General features: G+C 39.1%; 2 protein-coding genes across 2 annotated transcripts; both read right to left on the bottom strand.

Annotated features, from left to right (window-relative positions):
- Positions 1-738: 738 nt before the first annotated feature.
- Positions 739-5,342, bottom strand: LOC107746358 (protein phosphatase 1 regulatory subunit 14A-like). Its single transcript, XM_016560525.1, has 4 exons — positions 5,095-5,342; positions 3,689-3,763; positions 2,886-2,918; positions 739-1,707 (listed from the first exon to the last, which is right to left on the bottom strand). The coding sequence occupies exons 1-4, from the start codon at positions 5,272-5,274 to the stop codon at positions 1,543-1,545; spliced, it is 453 nt and encodes a 150-aa protein (XP_016416011.1). The 5' UTR covers positions 5,275-5,342; the 3' UTR covers positions 739-1,542.
- A 359-nt stretch (positions 5,343-5,701) lies between these two features.
- dlb (deltaB) lies at positions 5,702-10,837 on the bottom strand. Its single transcript, XM_016560524.1, has 7 exons — positions 10,590-10,837; positions 10,199-10,438; positions 9,585-9,651; positions 9,214-9,471; positions 8,383-8,744; positions 7,721-7,937; positions 5,702-7,218 (listed from the first exon to the last, which is right to left on the bottom strand). Exons 1-7 carry the CDS (start codon positions 10,638-10,640, stop codon positions 6,566-6,568), a joined length of 1,848 nt encoding a protein of 615 aa, XP_016416010.1. The 5' UTR covers positions 10,641-10,837; the 3' UTR covers positions 5,702-6,565.
- Positions 10,838-11,907: the final 1,070 nt, after the last annotated feature.

The following is an 11,907-nucleotide window of genomic DNA, read 5'->3' as shown; positions in this document are numbered from 1 at the left end:
GGCAGTTGCTTTATTTCAGAGCTCTTCTGACTGTTACAGATAAAAATGAACAAAAACAATATATGTGTGACTTATCAAAAGTCCGTCTTTGTGCAAGGCACTTAACCCCAGGTTTTGCACCTCAAATTTAAGATTTCATTAGTTTGAAAGCAAAATCCTTACATTCCAGTGAATTTAATGATAGTCACCTCAGCTATTTTTATACACTCCAAAGTAGAAAAATACTGTCACATGATGTTCCTGTCAATTCATACTTATACACCTGCGATATAAGATGACACCGTATAAAAATATACTTTTAAAGCACAAAGGAGGAACAAGGTTTGGATTCATTTTGTGTAATTGTTCTTGAAAAATCCGAAGAACTCAACATTTTGGATGCTTTAGGAATGGTATGAAATCGCATGATTTAGCACAAAGCCCACTGGCCTCTTGGATAAGTGGTCAAGAACATCCAGTTGACTAGAATGAATCTACTAAAACAGTAGTTCTCAAACAGGGATCTTGTGCCCATTAGGGGACCTTGGCAAACTTCCAGGGGGGGCTTAAAATCTTAAAAATCAAAGCCTCAAAGTCTTAATTAAATTCCTAAAATAAAACACTTAATAAAAATGTTTAACCAACATCAGTTTTATTACAGTTTATTTTTATTACAACAGAAGTACTAGCGGTACATATCAGGTTAGATATGAGGGCCTTTTAATATCATCTTAGACAAAGGAGGACTTGGAGTCAAAAAGGTTGAGAACCACTGTACTAGAACATTCTATGACCTGGATAATTAAGAATCTTTACAGACAATTTTTGCATAACCTAAAAAACAAAAACAAATACAACTACTTTCGTATTTTTGCACTGAGCTGAAGAAGCAAAAACACAGACATAAATAGAAGGCACCACCATCAATACCTGCCTTAGTGTCACGTAGACCTAGCTCTTTAGTGTGTATCTAGAGGTGAGAGGCACTAAAATTCGGACAGAAGGGCGTGTGTCTGCCTCTGTATTACTTCTCCCTCTGGTGGATGATACGGAGATGCTCACTTTCACCTGCCATTAACACCACACACAAATTCAAAATAATTGTTACTTTTGTTAAACATTTATTGCATGAAATCTTCAATTTATAAACATGATTAACTGTGACAATATGTCCATATATATAGTGACTACTTGGATTTGGCACTTTCTTGTGATTGTTAACATGTTTTAGTATAGTATTGTGAATTTGTGGGGACGAAGATACCCGAAAACAACAAATATGACCAGATTAAACTTGCATACTGCTAGTTTCACTAATCAATCCTAACCGAGTCAAGCAACCAAGAACCCTGCAAACAAATTAATACTACTGCATAGATTTACTTACCAACAGTGATGAGGAATTTTACAACTGAACACTGTTAATATACCACTCTTATGAGTTTGTAAACAAACACCTCACAGTTACAGAGTTGCTAAACTAGTTGGATGCATCATATGTGTGTCCTGAGTCTGTGTTAGGGAGCTCAGTCCAGTGAGCGCAATTATCCAAACTGGATGCAATCACAGTGTCTGATGTGTTGGAAGTTGATGGTTGCCTCCGTGATGATGGATGTTGCCATGGTGATGGGGATAAGTGTGGAGACAGGGATGCTCAATTCCTTCATTCTGCAGCTCTTCCTGTTTATGGAGACCATGCAGCTTCTGCAACAGCTCAGCAATAAAAGCCTGAACACACACACAGAATAACCTTAATCTAGGTGTACACGCTTGAAGAAATTGTGCAGAATAAGCATGAAAATATTTGTAATTACTCAAATTACAGTCAAGTGTTCCTGTTACACAAACTAGTTAATTCAAAATACTAATTATATAGTAGATGTAATGTTTGATCATAATCTTGTATAATATTAGGTATGTTCCATAATTAGAGCACATGTTGAAAAACAAAATATAGAAAATATGCTGTAAAATATATAACATGCAGAAATGATCTTCTACTGGTTGTTCAGAGTTAACCAACTAAAACTCTTAAATATCTTCAGCAGATGTGTATGTGTACCAGTCAGCAGTTTTTGTTTACACTATTAGTGGCCATTCACACAGAATGCATTTTTCCATTCCAGTGTGCAACTCTTCCATTGTTTTTCTATGTAAACACAAGCTAGACAGATGTGTTTGACCACTGTGCGCGTCTCGTGTCTTTTGCAGCATCTAATGACACAGCATTCTAAAAGATAAAATAAAAGTTTAAATAAGTTAAATCTTTAAAAAAAAAAACGCATCTCTCCAAAATGCATTTTCCCCATTATTCTGGCTGTGTATTGCATGTGTCAAAGCAAAAACGTGTTCTTAATCAAACTGAAAATGTTGAGAATTGTGCCTTGGTATGTCTCAAATGTGAAACCTGATTACGTTTTTCAGATGTTTATGTGTATGCGGTAAATGCCACGTTCCTCTCTACTGATTTTCCATGGTGTGTCAGCACTTCAACACTAGCTTACCCAGAGGCACACGATCTTCTGCGCATACACGCATAGTAACAATCATGTACATACACTAATCAAAAGGCTGAGAAAGAACATTGTTAAAGAGCCCCAATGAAAGAATGGCTTTGTACTAACTGAGAGAAATAGGGGCATGGGGAAAGAAAGAGAACAAATCATTCATTCATTGTGATCACTGTGAGAAACGCGTGGAAGGGAGTGTCAGCCACTGCAGCGTTCCTCAGAGAGAGAGGGAGAGAGCGGGAAAGAGGGATGAAGAGGTAGAGTAACAAAAGGATGAGAAAACAAGAGAGGTCCATAGAGGGGTACTAAAGATGAGTAAACAGAAAGATAGAAAAAGAACAAGAAAAACGTTTGGAAAGCAAGTAGGATTTATGGATGAAGGATTGAGAAATGTACCTCAGTACTGCTGGTGCAGGTCTGCAGAAGAACCTGTAAAACAAACGTAAACAAATTCATTCTTGATTGTCATTTTCAATAACTTTATCTAAATGTAATTCAATTAAATTAGCTTAAGTCAATATTACTAAGAGTATTTACAACTCTGTAAACTAATGTGCACGCAGTAGAGAATATAAAGCCTTAAATGGTTCTGTATTGTCATTCAGACAAATGATAGTGGGCTTTATTTCTGAGAAAAAATGTTGAAAAGGGGGTCCCTGCAAATACCCAGGTCAAGGGACATGGTATAAAAGTTCTGGCATCCACTCATCTTCATCTAAAAGTAGAATGTCAGGCTGCTGACTTCAAGGTCAGTGGTCCATCTTCTACATGTTATTTTCATGGGAGATACAAACTTTAAAAATGGAAAAAAGAGCCAATATTTTGAATAGATAAATAAATGTATCATCTGAGCACTAATATGTCGGGCAACAACACAATCAGAAATGTTTACTAAAGCGGTTTTATTCTTCTCTAGAAGGTCTTTTAATTTAATTTTCCTGCCATTTGTGAGAGATTTTCCCAGAGCATTGGGAAAAACACTTCTATTTCTTTTCTGCATTTCTCCTGCATCTTGCTGCCTAATAAACCTGACATTGTATATTATATGAAAATTGTTGGCTCTTTGACAAATAGCTTTTGTCACTCTTTTGTAAGTTACATTGGACAAAAGCATTAGTTAATGCATAAATGTAAACGTAAATATGGCAAGGCCTAAATACAGGATGTGGTGTGAGAGAGAGAGAAGAGGATTATGGGACCTGTAGTTTGTGTGTTCGCTCTTCATCACTTGGGAGATCCAACAAATCATCAATGTTCACTTCTTCTGGCATGTCCTCCAAAATAAACAAAACAAAGCAACAAAAATTATTGAGGGTGCTGAAATAATGAACTATTCCAGAAAAGAAACACACAAACACACACACACACACACACACACACACACATATATACAGTTTTAGCAAATGGCTGCAATATAACAAAGAGTGAAAAATGTAAGGGGGTCTGAATACTTTCCGTACCCACTGTATATATATATATATAGACGTATATATATATAACTGTAAATTTGACATAACCACACAGTATTCATGTATGTATTCCAGTTCATAACACTGCCCGTTATATCTCATTGACCTTTCAGCAGCCTACAGTTTCTCAGAATATCTTCTCAATATTCCATAATTTCAGTGGAAAACGTTCTCCTACACAAGCTGAGGAGGAAATAGAGATAACAGATCACATAGCACAATTCCCGAGAGATATCTCTGCCGTCTCTTACTGTGGGACAGGGTCTCACTACACACACAGCTTATGTTTAGACGTCCTGCCTGCTGCTGCCCTTGACTGTTTCTCAGGGGGTGCCCATGTAAGGTAGCAATAGAACCAAGTGATCCACTCTGTAAATGAGGGAGAGAAAGCAGAACCTTCCCCGGTACCCCCAGAGGTCTGGTCCTTCTCGCCTTTTATGGGCAGCCAACATATCTAACATTATCCAACAACTATATTGTTCTGTCAGATATATTAATGTCACAGCATCGATCACACACTTACATTAACAAAGGCTGTTGTTCATAAATGTGAGACTTGCAGAACAATGTCTCACCTCATTCCATTTAAAAGTGCATAAGGAGATGCCAATACACACGTTATCAGCCTTTCATTTCATTGAGTGGTGTAAAATGTCTGTATTCCATGTACTTATTTCTCATGCATTTAAGTATCATTCTTATTCTTTAGATACTTATCGTCTCTACAAACATTTGTAAACAAAAGCTGATCCATGCGTACGTGTTCATGGACTTTAAAACAAAACAAGATAACTTTAGTTTGTAAAGTTAACTACATTCAACTATGCAGAAATGAAAACTTGTGAATTTACTGGAGAGAAAAGTAAGTGAATATTCGTACTTGAACCTGATTTTAAGAGTTACATGTACAAAACGTTTGTGGTCAACTTCTTAGAAAAGGAACTGTCACACATTTCACCAGTCAAACATTTCAAAATAACGAATGACACAGCATGTGTCTCCACGGCATTTGAAATGCATCGCTATCGTTTATTTTTCCATCAAAATACTTATTTTCTAGAGGTAATTAACCTGTAGCTTCTTCGAGTATCAACTCTGCACCAGCTGCACCTGTGAGGATGCGTGTGGACACTCACCTTTCCCTCGTACAGCTTGTCCAGCCCTTCGTCGATCCATTTCTCCACGTCCAACCTTTTCTGAAGCTGTTTGCGGTTGTATTTTACCGTAACGCGCGATTGGCGCTTATGCATGTTCATCCCGTGCTCTCGAGCGTTGTCTAAATCCGGGGAATGACCGGTATGTATCTCCTCAGCCATGTTACATGTGCCTGTGCTTGTCTGAGACTGAGCGCTTGAGGAGCGCGCCGCGCGGACAGAAGAATCTGAACTTCGCCTTTTGGATTTGATTGGACTTGATTGGATGCACAAAGTCAGATGCTCGTTTTTTTTTTTTAACTAAATTTCTGCTATTTTAATGGTACATTAATGACATATCTGCTATTTAATGGTATATTTAAAGATACATTAAAATGACGTGGAAAAAAATGTATATGAAAAACTTTGAAATTTTGAAAACGAAATGGTGTTCTAATGATCAGTCATTGTACAAGAAGAAAGAATGAGGCGTTTCTCATATAATTTATTTCTTTCAGTAAAGTAACAAAGACATACAAAATAAATTAACATAAATTCTTTACAAAGCCAAGACAATGATTGAAAGCAAAAGTACAAAAATGCAAAATAGAAACTTAGGCATAAATTTAGGATTAAATTAATAGGAAACATCTGACAAAAGAAATAAACATTCATTAGACATAAACCCCATTGAAGAAAATCAATTTAACATTTAAGAACCAATGACACATTTCCTCATGTCAGTCGAGGAAGAAAACACACTGCTTAATACGCAATACAAAACTGGAGCAAAATCTTACCATTGGGCCTTAAGAACATAGTTTAATCACATTCCTGACTGCTGCTTGCTTACTTTCTCGCCACATTTTTATTTGTTTGTTTATTATTACAACGTTTTTATTAAAACACCTGTTGCTGGCAAAATCCTGGCAAATAAACAAAAGTGATATTCTCATTCTTATAAGAGAGGAAAAAAGTTGTTTTAATAAGTCCTATACAAAGCCCAGAGTTTGACTTGAGAACACCTAATCCTGCTCTTCAGTTTAACTTCTTTCTCTTTCAATAGAGGTATTTCCTTACTTAGCTCTCTTTGTATAGAGTTATTTTCACTTCTTTATCTTTGTATAAAGATATCAGTTCTCTGTGTATAGAGTTCTGCAACCCAAGTCTGTATCAGCTTTCAGGGCTTGTGTCCGTCTTCATATACATATACAGATTCACAAAGCCCAGCATAACGATGTGCTTGTTTATTTCTTTTGGTTTTTTGTTTTTTTACAGAGTCTTCCACCTATACAGATGGCAAAGGTCCAATCCGTTATTCAGTCATAACATACTTCATTCATTCATTCATAATAATTAAGACAAAAGCAAGTGCTACATCCAAATTCTTATCCCTGCATGTGAGTTTGTGTATCTGTGTTTATGCTCGCTTGTCTACATTAGTGTATGCATGAGTGTACAAGTGTGTGTTGCCTTATCTAAGACCTCCTCCAGCACTCCACAGGAAGTCCTGCCCAGCAGGCAGTGTGTGAGAAGCTGCCAATGAAATTCTGCCCTCAGTGTTGCAGGGTTTCACCTGACCGTAGTCTCTGTCATAGGGATAGTGCTGCCTGTCTAAATTATTCACTGTCTCCAAATCATTAAATACTGAATCGCATAGCTGCTGTCTGCGCAGTCTATGCCTTCTCCTCCTGATCACCACCAGTCCCACACACACTCCCAAAAACACAGCCAGCACACCTAACACACATGATACCGCCACCGCTGAAGGTGAGGTCCGTCCAACCCGGGGCGCCATCAGCTCCATACCTCCCTGCACAGGAAACTCGCAGTTTGGACCCATGAACCCAGGCACACACTGACACACTGGCCCGGAGAAGTGTGTGTAGCACGTTCCCCCGTGGAGGCATGGGTTTGTTAGACAAGAGTCTGCTCGGAGGCTGCAGTTTTTACCGGTGAAACCTAGTGTACAGGTGCAGGTGTAATCGCTAATGCCATCTTGGCATGTGCCGGCATTTTGACACGGGTAGCGGGCACAGTCATCGATGTTCATCTCACAGCGAGGGCCGGTGAAACCAGGGCGACAGCGGCACAGAGCACTAGCGCCCAGATCCACACACTCACCGCCTACAGCAGAAGAGAGAAGAGGTTACATATAAGCAGGAGTAGAAAGGAAGTGTAACAGATACTGTAACAGTAGCACATGTACATGTGTGTAGATGGGTAAAAATGTTTAGAACTGAAACCGCTTAGTGGAAAGTTTAAGCAGTTTTTTTAATCAAATCAAAGTGAATGGTGACCACAGCTGTCAAGCAAGATTTTTACAGTACTTAAATTGCAGTTTTTTCCCCTCACATAAAACAACCTTTAGAAGACTTAGTGTATGGGTCATATGTGCTACTTCACTGATTTTGTTTTAACCCTTTTTGGAGCTTGAGTGTCTGTGTTCACCAACCCCTTTCATTGAATGAGCTGTGTGAGCATTCTTTAAAACCTCTCCTTTTGTGTTCCACAAAGGAAAGAAACCCAACACGAGGGTTAGAAATTGACAGAATTTTTACCTTTGGGTGAACTACCACTTTAAAGTAAAATACAGTTTGTTGATGCATTGTCCAACACAAACACTTACCATTAGCACAAGGTTTGTGGCTGCAGCGGTCCAGTCTCTTCTCACAGTTGGATCCGGTAAAGGTTGAGGGGCAGCGGCAGACGTAGCCACCAGTGATTTTTTCCTCACATGTCCCTCCATTAAAGCAGGGGTCATCCGCACATGTCATCGCAATGATCTCACAGTTCTTCCCATAGAATCCCTGAGGACATGTACAGGAGTAATCATTCTCCAAATCCTGCAGGGAAGGAGAAAGATACAGATATTAGCAAAGTTTAAACATAATTCAGGTCTCAAATAATTTTTGATCTTCAAAATCCACTGTGCACATAAAGCACACCAGAGCATATTTACTTAACCTAAATCATGACACATAGATTGAAACATTTTTTATCCTTATTTAATTTTCTATTAATAATAATCTTTTAAATAAAATACATTAAATCGAAGCTAAGTGTGCAAATGTTTCTATTTTTGAACAAACATGCTGCATCTACTAAAATGCCATGTTACGTAAAATGTAGTATATATATATATATATGCTCAGCATTTCAAATATTCTAAATTGATTTACATGTAAATATTGTTTTACTATTATGTACACCCATTCTATTATGTATGATAACTGATGACTGTTTATATATAAATAAGGTTTTATTATTATCATACGAGCATGAACTTACATTGCAACTGCCACCATTCTTGCAGGGGTTGCAATCACACTCGTTAATCTCCAGCTCACAGTTCGTGCCCCCATATCCTGGCCGGCAGGTGCAGGTATAGCTTCCCTGTCCGGTGTTGGTGCAGGTGGCGCCATTAGCACAGGGTTTGTGGTTGGTGCAGTAGTTGAGGTCCTGGTTACAGAAGAGGCCTCCCCAGCCCTCCTTACACACACACTGCCATGGCTGCGAGCAGGTCCCATGCAGGCATCCTGGGTAATGCACACACTCGCTGCAGGATGGCCCCTGCCATCCCAGACGACACTTGCACTCACCAGGTGACTCGCAGTAACCGTGCCGCTCGCTGCAGTCCGAAGAGCAGATGGCTATGGGAGGAGACAGAGAGGGGGGTTATGCACACCACACACACCACGCCCCCTGGAGAGAGCAGATGAATGGGTGTGTTAAGTGTTGGGGCCAGCAGCTGGTGAGCTGACAGAGGTAATGCACTCTTTTGTATTTTGAGCTGTGGCAAGCGTGCACACACACACACACACACACAGAACGACCCTCTAGCATGTATCTGTTGGGTTTCTTTGTTCGGCTGAACAAAAGAAGTGTAGAAGCTCTAGAGAAGCAGCTCAGCTTCCATCAGACACACATGCACACAAAGATAGGAGAGATAAGGGGATGTATTCCTGCTGCTCAGGTTCCAACACACAAACCACAATCACACATAAATACAGAGTCATCAGGAACGGGAGTGTGGGACTGCTTCTTTTCAGAGTCCTAGACATACAATCCCAAAGGGCTAAGCAGACCTCTGAGCATCTGACACACACAGGTGGTACTCACGGTCAGAGCAGTAGTCTCCCTGCCATCCCTCCAGGCATTCCCTGTTTCCGTTCTCATCGCAGGTGTAGTGTCCCAGTGTATCGTCACGAGGACGGCAGTAATCCGAACACGCCTCACCGAAGTAAAACTCATCACAGAAAACATGATATGAGTAACGTAGCTCACTCTGGTCTCCAAAATGAACATCCTGAGACCAGTCTTCTCCAATCGCCAAGCGCCTTCGTGTTGCTAAACGACTGATCAGGTTGTTTTGATTCTCTGTTGTGGAAAAATAAAGAAAAACTTAAGCTTGAAGGAATAATTGAATAAATAAATTTTTTTTTAAACTCTTATGTCTGTATGTTTGCTTTCCATCACACTGTGTAGCCCACCTGTGTAGTCATGATGCTCTTTCGGAGACTCAGCATTCCATGCCTCAATAATAAGAGAAAACGTCCCCTGAAAAGAACAAGATGTTATTTTAGATGTTAAAAAAGTATCATATCATCTTTGCTGAAACTGAGAAGCAAACATTCTCTATTGTCTTCCACTTATATGTGACCCTGGACCACAAAACCAGTCATAAGTAGCACAGATTAGTAATATGCATTGTTAAGAACTTCATTTGGACAACTTTAACTTTTTTTTTTTTGCACCCTCAGATTCTATTCAAATTGTTGCTTCAAATAGTTATATGTTCCTATCCTAACAAACATACATTAATGGGAAGCTTATTTATTCAGCTTTCAGATGATGTATAAATCTCAATTTTTTTTTTTTATTTTTTTTTATTGAACCTTATGACCAGTTTTGTGTTTCCGGGGTCACATATTTGTTATGAACTGACAGTTCCAGATTGTTGCATGGTCTTGTTTATGGTCTTACAGTAAGTGTTAAACTTAAGTGCATCTAGACAGTAATGTAAAGAATGTTCATTTAACTAAATACACCATGAAACACTGGAATATTGTTTACTAAAGTTAATCTAGTGCGTAATGAACGTTACCGGCCACTTGAAGTGGAAAGGCACCCGGATGGCTGCGCTGCTGGCTATAGAGCTCTGGTCCGCTCGCAGGACATTTGTCTGTCCGGTTCCGAAGGTGCACGGAGGCTCAGCGGAGATGACGTCTTCCGAATGCTTCAGACAAATCCTGAAAAAGATGTTGCAGTCTCGCGTCCTCCTGCAGAAGCGGCGTGTCGTGCTGAACGAGTGAACTTTCAATTCAAATACACCCGATGAAGCCACCTGTTCACGAATAGAGAAACCGTATGTGACTTCTGAAACTTTTGGAAATAATAAACAGAACACTATACCTAGGGGGCAAATATCTATAAACTCACATTAAAGAGAAAATGAATCGATAAACGGAAGTATAAGCCCTGAACTGGCTCCTTACCAACTGCAAAAGCGACACAGACAGCAGGCAGTACAAAGACAGATGCGCCATCTCGCTCAGTTAATCCTAAACTTTATTACAATAACACACAGGTATCTTCATCCGTTACTTCCCAGACTTCAAAGTGTTTGGAGATTAAGAAAAAAAAAATAGATGTCCTCGTACGAAATCCTCGTCAGGTCCATAAAAGTCCACTGTGTATTCAGAGGAAACGCGCACTCGTAATCTTCGTTCTTCAGCGCTTGCGGTTTGTCTTCATTGAATGTCTTGATAAATGGATGCTGTTATATACGCCTTGCCCCCCTGCACGTGACGTCAGCGGGGACATATGGCATAATATTGGCCTGATTAAATTGATCTGCTGCATGTGGCAGTGGTGTTGATGGAGTTAGAGTTGAAGTTAGCCTCACTGCTGCCTGTATCAAAACAGGGAATTTTAATTACAGTGATACAGGCCAGATGGGCACAGTTCTCGAGTATGAAAACCTGATGAATCTTCCTTTATTTTGTGAGGTATTAAAAATAAATTTAGCAAACAGCAAGTTTTACACTTATGTCGAATTTTAGAATTAGTTTATTATTCGTACGCCTTGAATATACGCACACAATTATGCATAGATTAATACGTTGCTGTAGACGGACTACCTGTAGCCTATTAGATTTGGTTTTGTTTTGTCTTCATTGACCCTCTATGGAAAATATTCCCAGCAGGTTGCCTACAATATGTTTTCTACAAATAAAAGTAAAACAAATAGATATGCTACTTATAATGCACCTTTACATCACCTTAGTAGCTATATGCTCTTACATGCATGCTTCAGAATGCGATTTTGTAATTGTACAGTTAGGCTATGATCATAAAGGAAGTTTGTTAAATTTGTTTGAAAATAAAAACCGTATAGCTAAATCTCTGCAACGATTTAGATGTAAAAAATGTTATCACAGTGAAAAATTCGTTTCATTATTCATTTTTATATAGGCTAACCAATTAAATATAAACAATTAGGCCTATAACATGGGCGTTTTATTAAATCGTATGTTTTTTTTTTTTCATTTAGTAAAAATTCCATGTTCATGGTTTCACTTTTTATGGTTCCTGAGTTGTATACTGTAGGCTACTTCTATCGCGCACACGTTTCTGTTTTGAATTATTTCCTCTGTCCCCTAAACACACACACACACACACACACTCAATCAGTGTGGTCGCAGTGGCGCGTGCGGGCAGGGGGAGGCCATAAGTTTTTATTTGCAATGTCCTTTGTGTCTGCAGGCACAAGTGTGTGTGTGTGTGTGTGTGTGTGTGTGTGTGTGTTTTGTT

Source organism: Sinocyclocheilus rhinocerous, unplaced genomic scaffold (genome assembly GCF_001515625.1).
Source record: "Sinocyclocheilus rhinocerous isolate Xijiao unplaced genomic scaffold, SAMN03320098_v1.1 scaffold77, whole genome shotgun sequence".
Taxonomy (NCBI): Eukaryota; Metazoa; Chordata; class Actinopteri; order Cypriniformes; family Cyprinidae; genus Sinocyclocheilus; species Sinocyclocheilus rhinocerous.
This window is presented reverse-complemented; position numbering and strand designations above follow the sequence as displayed.